The 24656-nt window shown below is 35.7% G+C and overlaps 4 protein-coding genes across 10 annotated transcripts; 1 reads left to right on the top strand and 3 right to left on the bottom strand.

The window, feature by feature from the left end:
- Positions 1-189: 189 nt before the first annotated feature.
- On the bottom strand, positions 190-8094 carry LOC105832223 (E3 ubiquitin-protein ligase SIAH1). 2 transcript variants are annotated; one of them, XM_036293228.1, is made up of 5 exons: positions 6880-8094; positions 4875-5228; positions 4554-4793; positions 4283-4475; positions 190-3926 (listed from the first exon to the last, which is right to left on the bottom strand). In XM_036293228.1, the coding sequence occupies exons 2-5, from the start codon at positions 5101-5103 to the stop codon at positions 3749-3751; spliced, it is 840 nt and encodes a 279-aa protein (XP_036149121.1). In that variant the 5' UTR covers positions 5104-5228; positions 6880-8094; the 3' UTR covers positions 190-3748. The 2 variants fall into 2 exon arrangements, with proteins under 2 accessions (XP_036149121.1, XP_036149122.1); XM_036293229.1 differs by lacking the exon at positions 6880-8094 and adding an exon at positions 6718-6869.
- Positions 8095-8573: 479 nt separating this feature from the next.
- Positions 8574-15768, bottom strand: LOC105832141 (RNA-binding protein squid). 2 transcript variants are annotated; one of them, XM_012672827.3, is made up of 3 exons: positions 15077-15768; positions 14043-14490; positions 8574-13846 (listed from the first exon to the last, which is right to left on the bottom strand). In XM_012672827.3, the coding sequence occupies exons 1-3, from the start codon at positions 15485-15487 to the stop codon at positions 13812-13814; spliced, it is 894 nt and encodes a 297-aa protein (XP_012528281.1). In that variant the 5' UTR covers positions 15488-15768; the 3' UTR covers positions 8574-13811. The 2 variants fall into 2 exon arrangements, with proteins under 2 accessions (XP_012528281.1, XP_012528273.1); XM_012672819.3 differs by having other exon boundaries at positions 8574-14490.
- A 678-nt stretch (positions 15769-16446) lies between these two features.
- Positions 16447-20235, top strand: LOC105832015 (nuclear pore complex protein Nup50). 5 transcript variants are annotated; one of them, XM_012672612.3, is made up of 5 exons: positions 16447-16556; positions 17019-17183; positions 17255-18222; positions 18294-18440; positions 18557-20235. In XM_012672612.3, the coding sequence occupies exons 2-5, from the start codon at positions 17028-17030 to the stop codon at positions 18861-18863; spliced, it is 1578 nt and encodes a 525-aa protein (XP_012528066.2). In that variant the 5' UTR covers positions 16447-16556; positions 17019-17027; the 3' UTR covers positions 18864-20235. The 5 variants fall into 5 exon arrangements, with proteins under 5 accessions (XP_012528066.2, XP_012528042.2, XP_012528052.2 ...); XM_012672588.3 differs by lacking the exon at positions 16447-16556 and adding an exon at positions 16563-16683; XM_012672598.3 differs by lacking the exon at positions 16447-16556 and adding an exon at positions 16570-16793.
- Positions 20236-20631: 396 nt separating this feature from the next.
- Positions 20632-24656, bottom strand: LOC105832002 (protein lin-9 homolog; the record flags this gene model as incomplete). Its single annotated transcript, XM_012672570.3, is given in 7 exon segments — positions 20632-21214; positions 21294-21540; positions 21627-21973; positions 22045-22462; positions 22712-23014; positions 23101-23440; positions 24254-24656. Coding segments are annotated over 7 exon segments (1866 nt in total). The 3' UTR covers positions 20632-21022.

Raw genomic sequence — 24656 nt, 5'->3', positions numbered from 1 at the left:
ATTATCTATAATTAAAAATATATAAATCAATAAAATTATCAAACTACAATAATTCGAAATATCAAGTTAATTACTAACAAACAAGTAATATATAACTAAATTACGCACATATTTTCAACTCTTTTCAGTTACATAACACTTCTATAAGAAACATTGATACATAGGATAAGAAAGCAGTGTATAGGAAAGTATCTATAAAAAAAAATTTATTAATGCTTTTTATACATAATTTGAACATTTTGTAGATTCTATAAATATGCATATATAAGTATATACAGTATATTTAAATAAAGCTATATTCTGTCGACAATTATACTAGTCTGCGAATGCACGAGCACCGCCGGCTTCTCCGCTAGACATCTCGTAGAGTAAAAATATCCTGCTGTGGACTCAGAGCTCACAAATGACTCATTCGTGACTTTGCAAATTGTATCGTCAAACAAATAAAAAAGATAGATTATTCAGGATATGTTGGGTATTCGCCAAGTGTACGATGAGTACAGACACATTCCTCGCAACTCGCAACCGAAACGCAGATGTCGTGAATGGATAAAAATCATGTTAAAATCGGCGAAAACCATTCTAAACGTGTAAAAATTCATCGGAAGAAAAATTCTCTAAATGTGAAAATCCGTCTGCTATGTACATAAATTAATTTCGATGTACTAATTTCAAACGTAATAGTTTCAACGTATCTCAGCATAAAAAAGGGAAGTTCTGTACCGTAACGTAGGTCTAACATAAAAATATTATTAAGATATCTGTAAGTTCATGCAGAAACAAAATGATGAGATTGTCAATCCATATCATACGATAACGACGTTGGATTGACAATCTCATCTACAGCTTTCAACATTTTACATATTCTCACCAGCTCTTTTATTTCTTATTCAACTCGTAACGCGACTAATTATTTTCTCGTCTCCTCGCCTTCCTTTTTGGGAGAGAATATTAAATGTTATATATAATCATTTTCTGTAATACAAGCGAAACAATATATTTACCCGTCAAGCGAATCGAACGTAATTGCATTTTCGTGCATTTTAATAAAACGATTCAATGAAACGGGAATAGAGCCCTCGCAAATACTAGAGAATAAATTACTACTTAGTTAAAGTATAAGGATTATGCGATATCGTTTATCTTATCGTATGTACAAGATACTTAACAATGTGAGAGAGATGCATTTCCTCGAAACATAAATTGTTAGATCACCGTCTAGTAATTTACAGGAAGAAAAATCACATCCAGCGTGTTTATTTTTGTAATCCTTTTCCTATATCATAATAATTCCATTTCCATCCAGAATTCTCACGCGTACCGATTACATCTGATGATCTCGGAATGACGAGCGCACTGATTCCTTCAATCTCGTTCGAGATTCGCCAAATTATGCTTCACGCTAACAAGCTGGAAAAATGTGCTCTCTACAGTCTCTCCATACGGGGCATAACAATCAACGTCATACTCAGGGGCTTTCATTTTCTCTCTTTGTTTCTTTCTTTTTATCAGTAACCGCCAAGAAGGCTCGTTTCTCAATGTGAATCCACTAAAATTAAATGTTCGCCTAACAGACGTATGTAAATATAATTCGTTACAAGCTTGATAATGCACGCTAGATTATATTTACGGGGCGCGCATACACCGTGCACTTGGTTCCCTTCAAGTTCACTTCCAACATTGTGAATGTCAGCATGTTGTGTGATGTACATTACTATAATACTAATTATATCACATAATAAGTTTTCGCGTCTTATTTACAATAACAGTATGCTTTCGCCTATACACTTCGTAAACTTCTTCCTTTCTCTCACACAACTGTGTATTACAGGGCATTAAACCGATAAATAATTCGCGAACAATTGCTAGTGACATATTACGGTATTAATCCAATATCGTCAGCAGCCTTCGATAATGAGGCAGTTTCAACAATATGTATGAATTACTTAGCAACTTAGAAAGAAGTGAAAATAATAACTTAAATAGAATAATTAGCAATCTGTACTTGAAGAAAATTATACGGATAAAAATACAATTATACTCGTGCAAGTTCCCGCGTCATAGTTTCCATCTATGAAAAATATAATCAATCATTATAGACTTAGCCTACTCATCTCATATAATTACATTTCAGTCTAAATTGTTCCTCCGAAGAAAATAATGTTCTTCCTCTTTTTCCTTGTAACTTTTCTCTGTTGTTAGTTTGACTTATTGAACGACTTTCTCAAGTCGTTGCGAGTCGGTTCAATGCTCTGTTTTGCTAAATTTCTCATTTCAAAAACTTTCTTCAAAACTATGAATATGTTGTATAAACTAACGGTACAAAGGAAGAATCTGAGAAGTAGAACAGTGAATATAATAAGATAATTTTTTGATAAATTAAATAATTAAAAAAATTTTTATAACTAAAAAAAATCTTGTGAGATGATTGTTATCTAAAACAGCTCTTATTAAAATATAATTTCAGAAAAGTTATTCGTCATAAAAGAATCAATTTAATAAACATTGAACATAATACAAAGTATTTTTTTCTTTGTCATATATTTATAAAATAAGAATAAACGTATAACGGTGACATTAAATTTATATGTGAATAAAACAATTTCTCTGAATTTATTATTATCATTTTAATATCATTGCTTTAGTCACACACTTCTAACTTCCTTTTTATCTTGCTTACAGGAACTTTGCTGCAATTTAACATTGCTCCATACCACGGATGCGTTTCGAAATATATACAGATAGCTCTGAAATCTATGGCTCAAATGTTTAGTATTAGATATTCAATACTATGTTGGTACATTACAGATATTGATACATTTCGGAAACGCAATCCACGTTGATACAACTGTTGTAAAAATATTAGCATCTTGCTCGGACATTCAGACTAGGTAAAAAACTGATTTGCTTTTCACTATTATTTGCATATAAAAATCGCAGAAAGAGCACCATGATTGCGTGCAATAGTCATAAATAATAAAACGGTCGGAATAATCAAACGGTTGCGGCTGCGTTTGTTACGAAAGCCGAATTTACCGCGTTACAAATAACATAAAAATACGCGGCGTCATTAAAAATTTTTTTTCATGCAAAGAAATTAAAAGTTTAACAATTTTTTAAAATCAAAAGTGAATTTTAGTGAAAATAAATAATATAAAACATGAAATATGCACATCGAAAATGAAGTGCATCAATTACATGCCGAGATTCATAATAAAACGTAAAACTCGCTTTGTCCATGTTTGCCGTACAAGTCCATAAAAATCGTACAATACAGACAAAAACGATTGTCCGTTGTCCAATAATGCATCGTATCTCAGAGATACATGAATAAAAGTTCGATACGAAATGAGTAAGAGTAATGTGACAATAGCGTGGATATCAGGTACTTTCTTTTTCTCGGAATTCGATATCGTACTCAGCATCAAAGCTGCAAAGTCACAGCATATAATATACTGAAAAGATATTTATCTCTGTGATATATCAATACATCACATCCAAAAACTGCTTTAAAGCTTTATAACTTCAGTCCTATACTGAGAATCCAAATGCTGCATATCGTCAACATACTCGAAACAACATTCCCTAATGTCTCTGTATTGCTAATATCCATCTGGTAACGTAAAAAAAATTGTTCTGTGCGCATAACGGGCAGTCCCATTTTACTTTACTGCACTTCACGAGGACTGCTCGATATGTCTGGGTTGTGTCATATCTCTTCTCTTTACACCGCTTTTTCTGGCTTTCCTCAGGCCATAGAAATCGTAACGTTAATCCCTAGGTTTCCATTGTCAGCGAACAGCTGTGCGATGGAAGTGTCAAATACAAGGCAATCAGAATTCAAAATCGCGGACGATACACCCTCATGAATAGAACGTGGCATAGCTTCCCATGTGAGGCGTCTTCTATGCCCATTTAGTTCTAATCTGTTGAGCGCAACAGTTGAATTAAAATAAAAGATATTTATACACAAGAGGGAAGAGTGAAAAATTATTAACCCTTCATCTGCAATCTAGATCTTCCTTTGGCAAAGCAAAATGTCAACTTTTATATAAAAGTTTTAACATTTGAATTAAAACTTGGTAATAAAGAGATTGAAAAGTAATCTTGAGCTTTTCTAAATTATTCAAAAACCAAAAACAGTGAAAAAAATACAACTGTACAAAAAAGACCAAGCTTACAGATAAAAAAAGTAAAAATATGCAGACGAAAGGCTAAATAATTTGCTTAAATTTTTAAAAATTACTTTCAGGCAAATAACACAACTATATATTTAAATTACCTGTAAGCAAAGTTTTCTGCTTGCTTCCTAGAGCCGATCAATTGTACAATCGCAAAGAACTGTTGATGCCCGTCGTATTTCTCCTGTTTCTCGAGCACCAGCATAAAATGATGGCCAAAACAAGATTGCATCATGACCCAGTCCACAGCTCCAGGTAGATTAATGTCAGTTGCCAAAAAAACAATGTCTTCGCCTAGAGAAAATTACACAGAGGACAATATAATTATAAGAAATAAACTACAAATGCAATCAAACAGCAAAAATTCATTACCTTGTAATGTCGTAATACTTTTGTGACTCATAATAAGGTGTGGCATCACTTGTTCCAGCGATCCTTGCCATTTGCAGGACGCGCCTGGACAGGGACAGCTGTATGGACGGAACTCGCATGCATCCTCGTGATCTGCCTTTTCCGTGTGCACCAGTGAAACTGTGCAACCACTGGTGGAATATTTGCAGGGAAACATGACATTACTCGCCACCTTTTCCATGGCCAAATTACGGATGTTACCTACGTTGACCAAATGTTAATTAGTTAAGTGCAATCTCAACAGCAAAGAAAAATAAATTTCTCGAGAAAATCTGAACGTACCCAGTGGACCCCTGCATGTGGGGCAGCAGGAGAGTTTCGGTCTACAATTCGTGCAGACTAGATGTCCACTCTGACACTGCAGGATAGGTGGAAGCACATAATCGAAGCAAACGGGACATTCGAAGAGGCTCGCCAAGTCGGTGGAACTGCTTAGGGCGGACACGGTCGACGCGGAAGTGCTCGCGACCCCTCGTCCTCGCTTGCCCGTATTGATGTTTAGTTGAGACATTTTGTCCTTCAGGTTATGTATTGAAGATCGTCACACACACTCTGACCTGAACGACAGTCTCTGTTTTTCAAACTGTCTCAGCGATGCATTTCTGTTGGCAGCTAGCTTCTAGCTGATTCACTTCTCTGCAAAATCGCAACGTTCATATAAGATATAACGTATACATATAAGATATCGCGTCGGCTCACATCTCATTTAATTTTGGAGTACTCGCAAAAACGAAATTACATATGTTAAAACATGCTTTTCTTCTCTCTCTGTCTACAGGTATTTATCTCTTTTTCTTATGAATGTACATGGAATAAACCACAAATTTTGCCGGGCTACTTTTAGGTTTTTAATTTTAATAATTAAACAGTAAAAAACTTTTTATTGAAATAGAATATTAATGTATCACTATTAATGTGAAGTACAAAAAGCTCTAAATTTTTTTTAATTACAATCTCGTATACATATATTTTTATGCGCTCTATCATTGTAATTAAAAAAAGTTATGAGATACGATTCTGTGAGTTATACCAATTTTGTCTGTACAATTATCTTAAGGGTCGGTTTCACAAACTCCGGTTAAATTAACCGGCCGGTTATTCTATTGGAATTGACCAATCGCATTTATTAATTTTGCTTAACGACAAATATGATTGGTCAATTTCAAAGAAATAATCGGTCGGTTAAGGTAACCGAAGATTGTAAAACCGGTCCTAAGATCTTAATTTAGAATATTCTAAAAACTTTGTATTATTACACAAATTTTTTAATTATTCAGAGTTTAATAAACTCCACACATCTAATTGTGCTTTTTACGATCTAAGATTTGTTCTAAGCTCTAAACATTACAGTTGAGATCTGCAGGTCTAGTTCTAAGATAATTAAAAGTTAAACCGAGGTGAATCTCATCTCGGATTAAACTTTATTTTAATTTGCATTAGAATTTAGAGCTCAAAACAAAAAAAAATAAACACAACATCACGCATATCTAGGACCCAAACAATTGACGATAATCGCCGACGCGTATTATGCAAGACAAGCCACGACACGCGGTTTTTTCCTTCTTATAACTTTACGCGCTGTAAAAAGAAAATAACAGGAATTTGCCGCGCTCGCGATCGGAAACTTACCGATCGCGCAGGCGATTAGCGAGCCTCGAGGAAAAATACACGCGGTGATGATGCTCCGTAGTTTCCCTTCGAATCTCACAATCAATCCACCAATGACAAACTACAAATTGATATCTTCCACCTTTGAAAGATAAATTTGTGAACAGAACGATTTCAATAATGATCTCGTTTCTTAATTTTTGCAGCATTACCAGTATTTTCTGTCAATGTATATCAACTTTGATACTCGGTTTAATTTACTTTCTATCAATTTGTTACAGCTAAGAAGAAAAATAAAAAGTAAGTCAAGATTAAAGTTAATCTACCACGATAGAAATGAACATAAGTACGTTGAAGTTTCTCAGAGAAATCTGATGCCTCTCTGTCGATTTGTGAGTAGATTTCGAAGTAGCCGTATTCAATGTCAGTTTGAGAGATTCTCAGAAGGTACAACGTTGATTTTTCACTTGTAATCAATGTAAAATCTTCTCAGGTTACTTAGATGGAAACAACATACCTAATAGACATTCATCGATCCGAAGCTTCTCGAGACGGAGATCATTTTCGACAATGAGCGAGACGATCGGTAAATTAATTAATATGCTTCTTTATTGCTGAAGTCGCTTTTTTTCTCCTTTCTATCCTACGTGTATTCGTCCCTTCGGCACACACCACTTACCGAGGCGGACAGGCAGGACTGGACAAAGGTACGGTATCGGTAAAGACTGCCGTCGCGTTCACCGCCGGGGCAGGTGAAACGTAGAGCACATCGCCTCCTCTGCAATCGAGAGACTCGCACGGCCAAACGACGGGAGTCGAGGGAAGGCACTTCTCGTAGTAGGCGACGACGTTGATGACGACGACGACGACGACGACGACGACGATGATGATGATGATGATGATGAGGTTGAGGATGAACGCGTAGTCGCGGATGACTCGACGCGGCGGTCAAGATTTATGAGCGTTGTTGCGCGAGTGTTCGTCAACGTTGCGTGACGACGCATCGATGTGATCAGGATGTCGGGACGACAACGACGCGTGAGAGAGAAAGAGAGAGTGCGTGTTTTTTTTCCTCGGACTCGATGGGATAAGAAGCAGGAGGAGCAGCGGGAACGGGCGGATGTTGCGAGGAGGAGCGGGAGGGGCTACATTGCGAATCCCCGCGATCGTTGGAGCGGCATGACCGATCGCGACGGCACTCGTGCACCCGATTCTGGGTGAGGCATAGCAGCACCGCGTTCGGGAACACGCTTTCTCTCTCTTTTTTTTTCCCTCTGTCGCTCGCTCGTCTTTGCCGTTCGCGACGATACTCCGTCTCCGTTCACGTCAGAAATCGCCTCCGGTGATCGTCCCACACGCGAAAAGAATCGCTCCGAAAACGCCGCGACGAGCTGCGATCATCGGCTGCACAGCTGTTACGTACACATCAACGAGTCAGCGCCGCTCATGCGACTACCAACCGAGTGGTATACTGGTATCAGAAACTGCCGTGCCAAGTGATCCCGACTCCCGACATCACCGACGAGGGCATCGTGGGGATTGCGCGTACTACCAACAGTACCAACCTAAATATAATAAAAATCAGTATTACCAAGTTTTAACATATGAATTGGCTGTAATGGCGGCGATTTGTCTTGATTTTTTCGTTGAAGCAATTTTACTCCATCTCCACCCCCCCCCCACATTAACGCCTCGCCAGCAATGAAATCAGAAACTAAAATATCACGTCGACGCAAAAAAGCGTTCGACTGTACTTTTATCTATCAAATAAAATAAAATAAAGTTATATTTAAGATTGATTGTATAAGATAGAAGATTAAAAGCTAATGTCTATCATTTTTTTCTAAATAGACACATATTTACTTGATAGGCAAGTTTAGCAAGAAGTTGCAATAATTGGCACTAAAATTGAATGTATGTATAAACATTGAATGTATAACACAAAAAATTAAGACTGAATATATAAAATAAAGGATTGAAAAATATATATAATGAAGATTAAGATTGAGTATGTAACAAAAGATTAAAATTGCAGAAATATAGAGAATTAATAATTAAAAAATATAAGATATAGTTTGATATAACATATAGAGGATTAATTTTCTAATTTCTTGGGAAAGTTGCCTATCAAGCAAATATGCGACTATCTCCATTTTTTTCTTAAATAAAGAATACAGACACATATACATCCATATATGTATAAAATAAAAACGCTATCTTCACAATTATCAATCTTAAAAAAAAAAAGAGATCCTAGAATATAAGAGAAAACAAAGAATTATAATTTTACATGTTGTATATATTGGAATTAGTATATTTATATATATTTATGTGTGTGTGTGTGTGTTATATTATAATGCCACAAGGGAACAATTGAAATAATCGGCATTTTTATTCTTTTTTTTTGCTATAATTAAAATATACATTGTGTCATGGGTGAAACAGGCGAATAGTAATTAATAGTAACAAAATATCTGTCTTGTTTTTCTTTAATTTTTCTTCCTCTGACTCTACTCTACTTCTTGTCTTCATCATTCTCAATATATATTTCCGCACGCAGCAAATATAGTATACACGGTATACAGATTTAATTTCAAAGACATTAATTAGCTTAGCTCCTCGATCCTCTACTATCTTTTCGAGTGAATGTACGTTCACTCGCACGAGAAATCCATTAAACTTTTACATCGATGGTAAGTTGAGCCAAACCGTTGATGCCTTTGCAACGTCTGAGAAAAAACCTTTTTTTTTGAATGTAGCTTTTTCGGCCTCGTTACAATATAATTTCGATGTATCTAAATGTAGTCCCATTGCGTCTTATCTACATTCTTTACAATTATGTTAATCGGTTAATTCTTTCAATTTTTGTGGTCGAAACCGCAAGTTCTATTAATTGTCGAGGTTTTCTAGTGCCTGTATCATCACTTGTGTTAACAGTCTTTTCGCGATATGAAGGACAGTCTTTGCACGGCGAACAGGAACTCGCTGCTCGATAGAAATGTAAAAGAAACGTTAAACTTGCTCATCATCTCCAGTCGCGCTTCGCGCCTTAAACATTCTGGTCACCTGGATCAGTTAGGGAAGCCTTTATCACACTCTCAACTCAACGCCTCCTGAATTATCTTCATGTCTAGCTCTATGTCTAGCGCTTATCCTATTTTTCTTTTTTTTTTTGTATTACAGACCGAGACACGCAGACCGTACACAGACGAGACGCAAATAATAGAACTTTGTTTCAAGATAGGTTTTATCCATCTTACGTTATTAGAGACAAACTGCCAGCAATTAGCTATGGCGATATACATTTTATGATACATTTAGGATATCGATAATATGACACGACATGCTGCGTTAAATACATGTATAAATTATGGTTAAATCGCAAGGATGCTTCATTTTTCTCATAACTAGATGTGCTATTTTGTCGACAGCAGGAAGTTTTTGGTTGGATTCGTCGCTCGCGTGCACTTCACGTGTATACCCAGGACGTTCATATTTTAATTATATAATTTTAAAATTTTTTTTTATTTTCTAAGTATTGATTTTTCGCGTTTCCGCGTGTTTCGTATCTATTACAAACACACGTACGCGTGGGCACGCGTGCACGCATGCCATGCATGAATGCACATGTGCACGCACACGTACGATATATGTATAATCCAATCTCGATAGTAACTATAAGTTATCATTAGATTACTACTCTTACAAGACTAAATTACATTTTACATGTTATCAGCCAACATTTCTATTATGAGTTAAGCACAAAAAGAAATAGATTTTGATCCTTGAATATTAGTTTCTTTTTCTCTTTCAATAAAGCGAGAGCTTGTAATTGTGAAGAGAACATAAACGTGGTGGAGAAGAAGACCAAATACTTTAGTTAAATTGCGCTTTTAACGGCAAAGCTTTGAAAAAAAAACACGCTCAGAAATTAAAGGCGAAATTCTTTGAAATGGATGTACAATATATGATACTTTCTTTGTAATCATTAGGACTCGTGAGTATACTATGAATGTAATTATCGTTTTGTCCAGTCTCAAAAAGGCGTTTCCCATAGTTATCGTTTATAATCTACCTCTCTCAGAAAGAGATACCAGCGAGATTTCTAAGCAGAACCTTGAATTAATATAATAGAAATTTATGGTAGAAAAAATTGGCTAATCCGAACGGTTACTGGCGCATCAATTTTGTTATTATTGCAACAAAATGGCTTTAATACTGTCCTTCAAAAAGTAACTGTCCTTCAATACAGTTACACGTACTGAGGTATTGTAAAAGACTATTTTATAAAAACTCTTATATAATCAAAATGTGGTCGCGATATTAATTTTGTGATTTATTACAATGCAAATGTTTCGTAGATAATATTCAATTTCTATTTAAGATAGAATATTACAATTAAAATGTTTATTTATAATCAGGATATGAGATCCTGAATTTGTACAAATAATAGAAATTATTTCATTTGTATTAGGACCGACAAACTGATATATTATAGGCAAAAACATGGAACTAATGTCACCCATAATCAACTAATTTTAATTTCCTTATTCTTACTTATTTTAAATGTAAATTTTAGTAAATCTTATAACACAAAAGTTATCAATTTGTGTAAATGTACGTAAATAATAAAGTAAGACAAAAATATTCAAGAAAAATATACATGATATTGCCAAGAGCTAGTATTGGACATTAACTTATTAATTAAAATAACTAAAATATGTATGATATTATGTAATTATATATATAATTGTAATCGAATAGTTAATCTCAATTAAGTTTTCGTTTTTAACTAAAATAATCGAACTTTTGCAAAATGCAATATTTGATCATTGTATCATTTGATATTGTATTTGTTATATTTAAAAACATTTGCCAGAAATAATAGTTGTAATACGAGACAATTGTACTGGCATTGACATATATCTAGTAGAATTATTTTAAAGTGAAATACAAAACATATGTTATAGCATTAACAGTTCAATATGTACATTGATTAATATGTATGATGTCCAATCAAATCGATAACATAAATTAAATATACTATAAGAATAGTATATATAAATCAGTGACTAAAACGAATAACTGCTAATTAATGATATTTTTAATCAGAAACATTTATTTTCAATCAACTAAACATCGAATGTTTCAACTCTCTTTGGAGTATTCCTCATAAAAAAATTTTTATCGCTTATTATATCCATAATCAAGATATTTCCCGTAAAATTTGAATGTTTCTGTGTCTATGTAATCATATAATTTAATTAGCATTGCATTGTCATAATCAATACAGCAAAGTTGATCTGTATTTACATATTCTGGAAATTATTTTTTCAAATATTTCCTATAAATCTTTTCTATATCGATCTATTAAACATCGAACTAAATTTTTAATCGTATTAATTAATAAATTGATTAAATTTTTCCCAACAGTAGAATATATTCTCTAATATTTTTGATATTTCAGATGAATTATTCTGATCAACACTGAAAATATCTTGCTGTTTGTATTCTCAGTTTGTCGACCCTAGTTCACAAGTTATAAGAGAATGAAATACTTGATGTTCACTAATTTGCAAAAAAAAATTAAACTGCAGAGTTAAAAAAACCTTGTCGGTGAGAACACAAAATCGAATGAATATAACACGTTTCACATTATATTACGAATTATTGATTTCATAGCCTCTATTGAGTGTGCAAAAATTAAAAAGATTCTAATATCATTAAGTTACATCCTAATATTATTAATGAAAAATTTCATAAAATTCAACGAATTTGAATCCTCTGCTTTATTGTTATTCTTCGAATTCAAACAACTTCAATGATTAATCATCAACTTCAACTTCAATCGACTTCGATAATCACAATACTCGGTATTGTGATGATATTGTCAAGGTTAAAGTCACACCTATATTATCATATGATTGTAAGAAGCTTCAGTATTGTAATCATAAACAGTTCATAATGTAAATTTTCTTTCAACCAATAACCATGTTAAATTCAGATTAGCCTGTATTTTCTCCGTGGATTATTCTTTTTCGATAATATAATTAGACTGCAACTGTAAAAATTAAGATTGCGCGCATTTGACAATTTGAACTGTTACACGCATTAAATTGGAAGCATAGTCTGAAGTACAATTGCTAACTATAAGAAAGTAATATAATAAAACTCAAATTTTTAACGTATAAATGACTGCTAAGATAGGTTACTAAAGAATTGGATTTTCCGAAATGTTTGTGCCACAAACGCGTAGATTTTTGTAATCCTTCATGAATACTAAAAACTAAACGTATTCAAGTACTTGTATTGTTTTAGCAAATATTTTCTAAAAATGTGGCACAAGCTTTTTGGATAATCCAATATAAATGGATATATATAATAATAGAAAATTAGGAATATATGAATAGATGAAATAGGGCAAATCGTATTTCAGAACTTGCGACAAAACTCTTCTCGCTTAACTAAAAAATTTTAATTTACTGATACGCCTCTTTACACACCAAGTGATTATATTAAGCATAAAAAGCAGCTTTGCAATTGTTACTGTCAGTATTCCTATCATACAATGATATCGATGCTCAAGAGAATCAAGAAATGTGAATATTTCACTGCATATTTTACATCAATATTAACCACATATGATCAGAAATATTATCAGTATTATTAGTACTGATAATATTGACCGTGTAAAGTTAATACTGTATTATACAAACTTTGCTCATACAAATACAGAAAAACGTTCATCAAATGTGAACTTATTGTAATTGCCGCTGGTTCTGCGCAAGAAAAAATCTTTCATGCTATTGTATCCCATATTGTAAGGTTTGTTTGTATTTCACTTATTCGGAAAACATATTTTGCACGATACAAAATTATCGACATAGTAAAAAGCACGATTTTATTACGATGATTAATATTAGATATCTCATCGATGTTTGTTTTATATATATATATAGAGGTTTGTTCTTTCTAACTAAATCCTTTGAACTTTCTTCTCTTTCACGCTCATCACTCTATACATCATGCACATGCATTGTATGCCCTTTTCACTCTAAAGATACATTTGGAAAGCGCATTATCCACAGTTTCATATGATGTTCTACCTTGATCATTCACTGGATGTAAATCAAGAGTAGAATGACTTAATAGCGACAATAGCGCGCTTTCCAAACACAGCCTAAATGCAAGAAGCATACAACATGATACAACCAAGAGCAAACCATACAAGTTTTCTTGTTTAATATACAGATAGTACACACGAGGGTCAGTGATACTGTAACAAACGTGTATTCATTTTCTTGATTCGGATTTCAGGAATCTTGCTTAGCAAGTTCATTGAAATAATTGCCAACGTTTGTTAAACGAAAATATTAATAATGTTATTCTTAATTGTTACTGTTAATATCCACTGATACAATTACTTGCGCAAGCTTCCTTCATAACGCACTAAATTCGGGGAATTCGAGGCTTTTTTTCTGTGCTTAATGAACTTTACAATTCGTTAAGCTATCTTGATCACTTTTTCTCTGCTGTCTGCTTCTGATTCTGTTTTTCTTCTTTTTTGTTTTTTGTGGTTTTTTTTTTACATTTTCGCCCGAAATCCCGGATTCAGTCTCGGTTTGGTAGACGAAATATTGTCCCACCTATAATAAAAGGTTCTACTCGTAATAATCAAAGGTTGTAATAACCAAGAGATATACCTCTCTCAGTTACATACTTTTCTCTTTCTCTCTCTCATACATACACATTTTTTCTTTCTCTCTCTCTCTCTTTCTCTCCCTCACACTCTCTCTCAATATGGTTGATGTCTCTGAAATTGACGCGGTCCCGGACCGTTACCTCGCGGCTTGGGACCATATCCCATATTGTCGTAGCCATCGTAACCAGCATAATCGTAATTCGCGTACATGTCATCATAGTTATGATAACCGTTGTAGTCGGGGATGTAGCCATATCCACCACAGTATCCATATCCGTAGCCAGGTGCCCAGAAGCCCTGATTTCTTGGATCTGGATTAACCTTCACTTTCTTGACGTCTACTTCCTTACCATTAATCGTCTGCTTAGGCGTTTTCAACAATTTGTACACGACCTCCTTCGAATCGAACGTGATAAAGCAAAAACCTTTACGTTGATTCTTGACTTTGTCAAAAGGCGCCTGCAACTCGACAATGGTACCATACTGGCTGAAGTAGCTCTTGATGTCGTCATCTGTGATCTCGGGAGTAAGACCACCCACGAAGATTTTACCATGTTGAGGTTTTTTGCTGACTCGTTTAGGATCTACCTATATAAACATAAAAAAATTACTTGAATATATATACACAAAGTGGTGGAAGCTTGCCTGTAATGTCATACTGAATTACAAAAATTGAAGTACATTTCAAGCCATTTCGTCTAACTCCACTTAATTTTAATACGCAATTAAAACAAACAATCTTATTAATTAATTAATCAAAGAATTTAATTAATTGAATCATACAATGCTTTTGTAGCGTTACTCTGACTTACTCCAATTAATTCAATCAATCCAATTAGCAAGCTGAAATTATTTATTTTTATTTTTATGACAAAATAATATTTTTTATAACAATTTGACACCATAATGAAAACAAATAACATTAGTGCTATCTAGACAATTGAGTTAATTGCCGATTAAAGTTAATAGGAAAAGGTTAAAGTGGCCCTTAACACTACAAATACTTCGAAATATCTTACGATTGGTCAATTCATAAAATTCTTTATTCTTTATTTGGTTAATGAAATACTCGGAGCATTAGTAGCGTTAAGCGGATCTTGACCAAAAGCTCGTAGCATAAGGATACGACACGTGGGATGTACAACCGTCCCGCCTAGTGGCGTCGCTTACGAACCTTGCGCTTGTTGATGTAATGTTCGCCGGATGCGAGCAGCTTGTCGATGGTCTTGGGATTGGTGAATACCATGAAGGCGAAACCGCGCGAAACGCCAGTGTGAGGATCGACCTTCACCGAGATGCTCTCGATCTCACCGAACTTGCCGAAATGGTCTCGGAGCTCCTTATCGGTGGTGTTGCGGGACAATCCGCCAATGAACAATTTACGCTCGTCGTCCTTCCCGGGAATACCGGCGGTCGCCTGTTGCTGCGCCGGCTGCGAAGAGGAGTGTTGCTGCTGGTGCTGACTATGCTCCTGATTCTGATGATGATGAGATTCCTGCGCGGAGTGCGCCTGCTGCTGGTTACCCGCCGGTTCCTGCATACCGTCCGTTTGTGACTGATTTTGGAAGTCTACCGCTGCCGCCATCGTGCTTTTTCAAGCGTTCTTCGCACGCTGCTCCGCGCAACTGTAGATAGACTCGAGCTCGTGTCCCAGACCCTCGGGGTGCCAACCGCCAACACGTCGTCGAGGCGCGTCGTCTCCCGGTTCAGAAACCGAAATCGGAGCACGATCTGCGAGCAGATATTCTACGCTCGTGACACGGATCTGTGGCCGACGTCCTCGCTGGATAATGGATCTTATAATGGACCGGGTTCCTTGTAACAATGCCGGCTTATAGCTTACAAAGAAGAGAAAGATCCTCCGCCTCAACCGGACATGACGGCTCGGGAACCCTCGCGCCCTCGCAGTTTCCAAAATTTCGCTTTCTGATTCGTCGCGCCATCGTCGTCGCATTTCGCCAACCAATCAACGAGCCATACAAGCCACGACCGTGACGACAACTCCCGTCGATTTGCAACACTGGCACGATACAAGCGCCGGATGTTGCATTTTCTCTGTCTTTCTTCAACACCCGAATATAAAATTATTTATCTCTTGTATCAAGTTTAAATATTTTGGGAAATTTTAAAAACAAACTGTGCGTCGACAGTTCTTTTTTGTGCGCACTTTGATAAATTTTCAGACGAATTTCTCTCGCTGTAACACGTACGTTTAAAAGTAAAATTATAAAATTTATACTTTTAAAGGCTTTTGTAGCTTTGTAGGAAATGAGCTAAAAATAGTCTGATAGCAAAATATTTTCTCTACAAGACAAAATATGCTGCATTCTAAATGAGGTGTAGAGAGATGAGTTGACCCGTCATGGCTCCTGCACACAGGACGCGGTAAAGCTTGCCGCGTGGCGGAAGCCGGCTCGGCAGCCAATCAAATTTTTCGCCGGGTGGAAAAGGTTTGGCGGATGGAGTTAAAATCTGTCCAACTCTGATTGGCTATCGCGCCGACTTCCTCGCCACGCGGCGAGCTTCGCTGCGTCCTCTGTTCGCAGAAGTCTAACAATGTATTTTCGCTTCATGCCCTTTCCCGGGTATTTTTTATTATTCAATGGTTATCGCGGAACGTCGCGGCAAACGTTTCAATTTCTTCGGTATACAAGGTGAGTGCAATAAAAATCGATATCTCCGTTCCGCCGCCGCTGCCGGATTATGCAATGGCACTTGCTCCTCGTTTTTGCGTCTTTCTCAACCGCTGACAGAGTAATTCGTTCCGAGGCGTCTGTCAGAGTAATTTCGTACAATGATTCTCGCGTGAGAAACTTGCCGGAATGATAGCTTGAAACATAACCTTATCTAACAACGTGATATCGACCAAATCACTTCGTACAAAATACTCTGTAAACGTACCTTTGATTTCTTATTTTATATTTTATAAGAAAGAAAAATTTATATATTCACGTTTTATCGTGTAATTTTGAGCAATTCCTTTCTTGTAAGTCAATTTGTTATTTTAAATTGACTGATACGGTGCTAGAAAGTACGATTTTAACTTCTTTTTCTAAGTAATTATTATTTTTCATTAACACATTTATTTAATTGTTAATGTTTTTTTCTTTTACTAGGTAGTAGAAATGTCAGGCAAACGAACCGCAACAACGGAATTGAATCATGACAACTGGAACGAGGAGAACGAGCCAGAGGATGCTGGAACATTTGCATTAGCGTCAAATGATATACTCGAGAAGAGAGTTATAAAAACAGCTAGGCGTCGTTTGCCATCAAAGGATGTAAGGAAATATGCTGGCTGTTTATATATGGATTTTATATATCTTTATCCTTATTTTGGATTAACTTCCAGGGATCTCCAACAAAAAGTGCATTTGGATCATTCGCAGGTTTTAAAACTACTCCTGTAACAAGTTCATCGCCGTTTAGCTTTCTAGCTAGTAGTAGCGCAAACACTACTAGCGTAACTCCAGTGTCAGTGACAACTGAAAATACAAGTAGCAGGCAAATTGCAAGCAACGGTGCTTCCAAGATTCCTGAAATCAATGCAGATAAAAAGGAAGAGGGTACTAAATTGCAGACATCGAATATGGGTGCAAATAAAAAAAAAGTTGTGCAAGAGACTGAAAAGACAAAAAGTCACTCCTCAGATTATTATGCTAAACTAAAGGGATTGAACGAGAGCGTTGCTACATGGATAAAGAGTCATGTAGACGCGAATCCATTTTGTATATTGACACCTATATTTAAGGATTATGAGAAATACTTGAAAGAGATTACATCAAAGGAAGAAAGTACCAAGGCACAGACCTCGCACACTTTGGAGCATACGACGCAGGCTGCACAAAACGATAGCAAACAAGATGTGAGCATGGAGAAGAAACCAGAAAAATCATCATTTAGCAATTTAAGTGTAAATACAAAGCCTGTTTTAATTGCGGGAACAGAATGGAAACCTGAGAAGTCGATATTCTCTAACATCACTGCGAATACCAAATCGATATTCAGTAACGCAGAACAGAAAACGGAAAGTCCTAAGTCATCTATATTTGGTAGTACAGATATCACGTCTGATAAAAGCAGATCTATTTTTGGAAACATAGAATCGAATGTCGCTAGTAAGGATGTATTTAGCAACATCAATGTTGAAAGTAATCCCTTCTTACACAAACCTGTTGTTTCGGACAGTGGAAATACAAATGAAGAGGAAACCAAATTCACATGTGTTGCTCCAAAATGTACCGCTCCTACTTTTCCCACTTTTAGTTTTGGACAAAGTTCCACTACCAGTAATGTGACTGCAGGATTTAGCTTTGGAAGGTAATGTTCATTAACAACTTTAATTATTATATATTAAACAAAATGCAAAAACATGGTTTTGTAATTTATAGTGCAAAGCCATTTTCATTTGCTCCTCAAGCGGTAAAGCCGCAAGATGTTGAAGACAAAACTGACAATGAAAAAGATGAAGAAGATGAGGAGCCGCCGAAACCAGATTTCAAACCAGTAGCTGAAGAAGGTGCTACTTATGAACAAAGGTAAGTTGTACGTTGCGTTTTTAAATTGCAAGTATCAATATAAAAACTACACAGAATTCTTTAAAGAATTTAATTATCTTTATCACAATCACTAATTATAATTTCTTGTTTAACAGATGTAAAGTCTTTGTGAAGAAAGACAACAACTATAGTGACAGAGGCGTCGGGATGTTGTATCTGAAACCAACACCGAATGGAAAAACACAATTGATAGTACGTGCCGACACTGCTTTGGGCAACTTGTTACTCAATACTTTATTAACTCAAAATATTCCCACGAAGCGCATGAACAAAAACACGATAATGTTGCTTTGTTTACCGATGCCAGATTCCTCACCGCCACCAGTCTCAGTTTTATTAAGAGTGAAAACTAGTGAAGCCGCTGATGAATTGTTGGAGGCGTTAAATAAACATAAAAAGTAGAAAGGAATTATACAAACCTCGATTATATACGCAAAGCTTGCGTATATGAACAAAGACTTTTTTGACATTATACTGCGGATATTAAGGAATGAAGTGAAGTTAATCTATACATAATAGAAAATTTGTTTATTATTAACCCTTCGTTGTCACACCTCTGTCATGGAACACGATTGTCTCACTGGGTCCAGTGCATGAAATTCATTTGTACATAGTTCAAATAGTATTAGAGATATTAATACAAAAAATATTAACAATTTACATCTTAAGGTTTAAAGAATGTATTTCAATTATTTATATATATTTATATAGTAAATTTGATTATTTAAATAGTAAAAAAATTGTTAGAAGTAAAACAATTTTTTTCGAAAAAAAAATTTTAATATTTTAAGCAAAAAATTTAGTAGATTACTGAAGTATGGTGCTTCAAGTAAAGAAATAGTCCTTGAATCGTTATTCCAAAAAAGATATTTCACACCTGGGTATATGGGATCTTCTATAACTTTCAAAGCAAACTGACGCTCTCTAGCTGTGAAATAGCTTTATTGCCAAGAGGATATTTCAATCTCTCAAGAAATGGCCACAAATACTATTTTCTGCCTTTTACGAAGGATATATTTCATCAAAGTGAAATGCAGAGTCCTCGCTGGACGACAACAAAGGGTTAATCGGCAATTTTGTGTCAAGTTTCATCATTCCATAAATGTAAATTTTGCTATTATCTAAGGCTCTAGGAACTTGAACATCATCGAAAATAAACGAAGAAAATTGCTGGATAAATATTAATAAATTTTCTCCAATTGCTATTTCATCAACAAATATTGTGTAAAAATGTAATTATTTGTATTCTTATTAGAATTAACATAAGATGCAAAAAATTTAAGTTACTGAAAAATATCTTAATTTACATGTATGACACTATTGGAATGGATGTTGCAATTGTAATCAATAATGTAATAATAATAATAATAATAATAATGGGAAATGTACATAGTAAAAATACAATATTGTATATTGCAAAAAACGTTTATGGTTAAGGTAGCTGCTGAAATATTCTAACTGTTGACCACAAATAATTGTGTATTGTTACATAAATTAATTACAAGTGCAAGAAAATTCTAGATAGCATAGAATTACTTGATATCTTGCGAAATAAATTCCTTCACTTATTTTTAGTAATTCATGAAATAAGTAAGAGAATATTTTTGACATTACTCTCTACTAATATTACATTTTATTTTGAAAAGACTTTATGTATTGCGTAATATATTTATAGATAGTAAAAAAATTCATTTTGTACAACTTGTAACATTACAAATTATCTATCTTTTTTTATTACATTTGTTAAATTTAATTATATGGAATTATATTTTAACTCAAAAATTTCTTTTTTATCAAAAGTACATCTTTTTATTTGCGTATATAGTGTGAATCATAAATAATTATACATATAAATACTATGTATAAGAAATATAATTGAACATATTAAAAAAGTTATTTAATCTTTTTGTGATTCAAATTCGTGAGAAAAATAATAGAGCACAAATATCATTTCTAGATACAAGTAGATTAAAGACATTTTATTTATGACAATAAATCTCATATATAATTGAAGCTTTTAAATTACCTTTGCAGTGAGATAAGCTTCTCTTTTATAACAAATTATAGATCTATCTATATAAATCGATTTCATATGTACAAGCACGGAAATTTCGTTAAATTTCGAAGAATTTTACTATTCGCGGACTAATATCGACTCATTACAACCCAATGCAATATAAATCGTCATTTATATTTATATCTAATTGGATGATACATACAATGCATAAAAATCTGAAAAGTGAACACTCTTAGATATTTAATATATTCCATACATATAATATTATCCAACAATACATGAATTTTCCTCTAAGTGTATCATGAGTATACTATTAAAGTAATTGAAGAACAAATATTTTTTCTGTATATACAAAACTATAATTGTTTAAATCATATTGTGTAGACATGCACTTTATATAAATATATTAGTAATATGACCTATACACGATGAGAAAATACAGAATTAGTTTCTTGTCTTTTTTTCTAAAAAATATCGTGATGCCATGATCGTATTATACTGTACACTTTTGTAAGAATATATACTATTAGTTTTTGTCTCATTTTCAAACTCTTTGCGCCATAAATGGCGTTAGAGGACCCATTTGTCCTAGGCCTACTTGAATGCGCTGCATGTGAATTTCTACACAGTTTTGAAATACTTGCTGATTCTGCGGGCTGAGTTTCGATCTTATCTGCTCCATAGTACCTTGTAACACCTTGAGCTCGTACGCATTTCGATCGGAATCTGATAAGCTCTGTGATAAAGAAAATAATATCTTTAGTATTAGATAAGCGAAGAAAAAATTATTTACCAGCAATATCTATTTATCTTACTTTCACTTGTAACATCAACGCAGTCAAATCCGTTATCAATTGAGTCATTTTTCCTGGTGCTTTGTCATTCATTGCGTTATGTTTAGCGACCATATCTGCCGCTTCTTGTTTGCACTTCTCTCGGAGGTGGGACGGTGCTAACATCGCCGCTACGCTAGGTTCGGGCGCCATTTCTTGACACAATTCTTGTATTTCGTTCAAAAAGTCTTGGAGAGCTTGATTCATTCTCTCTAACTCGACAATTATTCTGGAAACGATAATATGGTATATTGTAAAAAAGCATTTTTTAAAATATATTTTAACAGAATTGTTTATGTATTTGGTTAATTGTACCCTGCGTATTTTTTTTCGAAGTCAGGAGGGAGCGATTCACCCAAGGAACGTCTCTTTTCAGCTTCTCCGTTCATCTCTTTCAATCTCTTAATTTTATTCTTCTTAGTTGTTAATATCTTGTTTACTTTAACCATAAGTTCGAGCAATTTCAACGGAAAACCATTCACTGTACCACCAGTATTCGCCTTTTTCGGAATGGATGCAGAAGCGTTGGATATCAGAGGGTCATTAGTCAATCGCGGAGATAATTTCATCATATACGGCGGTGAAGGTACGTATTGTAAAGGCCGTGGTCTGAATTTCTGTGAGAATGATGCCAAGCTGATCGTTTCCGGTGGCTCATTCGACTAGTAGAGATAATTTTATATTAATATGTGAACATAAATATAGACATCTTCTTTGGGAAAAATAAACATACCAAAACTTCATAATCAGGAACGCTATGTGTCCCAAGTCCAGCTCTCTCAAACGTAATTCTGTAGGTATTATTGCTGGTGTCGACGGCGTCAATACTGCCAGTGAATAAACCATCCTGCGGTTTCCTTAATCTCGCAGTTACTTTCGTACCGATTACTAATTGCAGTGGAATTTCCGGTGGCAGATCCTTGAAACTGCTTATGTCCGCTGTCTTCCTCTGTTGCAGCATCCGTATTTTCTGTCTCTTCCTCTCTAGCTCGCGTCTCTCCTCCTCAAAAAACGACTGCGAACATCTTCGCGGTTTGCCCATCATCCTCCTAATCTTACACCATTCCACACGCGTGAGTTTACGAGTTTTCAATTGCGGAAACGATTCTTTCAAACATATCATAAAATCATTGTCGCCCTCAAATAATATCCTACAAAAAAACATTGCAGCATTAAGAAAACTGATTTTTAAGCCTCTTTAAAGCCTCATATCTACGATGCTGAAAATTGCTTCGAGATCTTCGAGGGAAGAAAGAATTGACTTATCACATTTGATCAATTCAACCATTCAATGCAATTGATCGACTTTCTTCCATCTTGAAACAATTTCTAGCGTCGTGAACACAAAAGGCTTCATATTATTATTATCCTTTTTAATTTTATGTAAAATTTATACGTACTTATCAATATTGCTGTAAAACCACTCATAACAGACCCATTTATGCGCCTTTGGTAGCTTTAACAGATTTCTTAGTCTCATGCCAATCTTCTGTCCTATTTTACGATCCGGCGATGCAAGCTGCGCTAACTTATCGGGCTCCTTATGCTGTTTGACCGGAGTCGTCACAGGAGTTGCTGGTTGCGAAGACAAACTTATACTTTTTGGTGTACTTGAAATCTTGGCCTGCCTCTTTACTGGGGATGGTCGCATCATTTTTTTGGGAGATTGTTTCGCTTCTACAGCTGCAGGATCTTTCTTAATTCTATAATTATTTATACATTTAATCAATTAATAAAATCAATCTAATTACTATTAATTCCTATTTCAGATACAAGAAGAATAATTCACCTGTGGTGTGGATGATTGATCAAGACGTCGTCGTAGAATAATTTGTTCTTTTTCCTGATTCTTGCTGGCATCCCTCTGCGATTCAACACCTGTACTGGTTGCGTTGGAGGATTTGGCTTGGAGGGTGGCTGAGTACCTACTCTTTGCAGACCCAAAGCTGCAGGTCCCAGTTCCGGTATCGGTTCCGACTCCTCTGTATCCATTTGTTGATCCATTGAGTTATTCAAATTGTGTTGCTCATCCATATCCATCGTATCGTCATCCATTATTTCGGTCTTAATTTCATCTACAGATGGATACCCGCCATTTTTTATGGACAACAGTGCCTCTGCAGATTCACCTTAATAAATTTAAAATAAGTACATAATCATATATGTATGATTAATGCAGAAATAATTTCTTTCACATTTAAATCTATATTGTGTACATAGTATAGCTATTTACAAATAAATTTATTAGTGTTCAATCCAAAATTATTCCAAATAATTACTAATAAACCTAACAATATATGTCTACAATGTGTACAAATTTACTTCGTGCGCGAAAGAATAAAATCGAGAAATTAAAAAAGAAACACAGAACAGCCAATGCATGCATAAATGAAAAAACATGAATCCAACCGGGTCAAGACGCGAGACGGGAAAGATATCTGTGTGTCAATCCCCCCCGGCTCGTGGGACAAAATTACGGAGCGTGAAATCGGCGAATTCGCCGTGGGAGTATCGACCGTGCACCGCCAGTCAGCACCAGGCGTAAAGGCGACATAACCAAACTCGAGAGGGGTGTTTGATAAACCGCTCGCGTTGGATCCGCGGTGCCGTTGCCGCCGTCGCCGCGGATCGGTGTCGCGCGAACGACCGTGGTACGGACGCGAACGTTCAGACCTCGATGCCGTCGTTCGTAGCGCCGGGCGCGGAGTTCACGACGGAATCCCGCTTGAATCGTGTGTTGATGATTTTTGAAATTTTAAACCCAACCCGCACCCGTACGCCGAATTCGAACGGCGATTGCGGACGACGCAGGCGTACCGCGCGCGGCGCGACTCGCCGAATCGTTAAACCGGGAACGCAGATTCCGCGGGTGACGATTGGTACGGTCGCCCGTAGCCGTTCGCCCTGTTAATTTCTCCGAAAATAACGCAAAGTTTACTTACTTTCAACCATGTCCGCCATGTTGACAATTGGTGATGCATCATGGGTACGTACTTCCGACTGCGTCGTCGAGTTCTTGTCGGTTCACCCGCCATCTCGTGTGGCCAACGGATCCCGGTTGGCGATTGGCGGTATCCCGGAAGTCCAGGGGCTCCCGTTCCCGTTGGCGCGCACTATGTGCCATCGTGCCATGGTGTGCGACCACGCGAGTGACGCGCGAGCGAGGATCGACATGGTTCCCGCGGGTTCCCGAATTCGCGGCTGCGTGCGATGATTAAAACCAAGTGACGGCGCTTCGTTGCCTTTACTCGATACGTTCCGGACGTGGAGAATTGATTTTTCGAATTAGCTTCCTGATGCAAGTAATTCTACAACGGGAGTCTGTAACTTTTTTTAACAACAGTA

The sequence above is a fragment of the Monomorium pharaonis genome, chromosome 10 (genome assembly GCF_013373865.1).
Source record: "Monomorium pharaonis isolate MP-MQ-018 chromosome 10, ASM1337386v2, whole genome shotgun sequence".
NCBI lineage: Eukaryota > Metazoa > Arthropoda > Insecta > Hymenoptera > Formicidae > Monomorium > Monomorium pharaonis.
The sequence above is the reverse complement of the archived record's forward strand: the minus strand, read 5'-3'. Positions and strand labels throughout refer to the sequence as shown.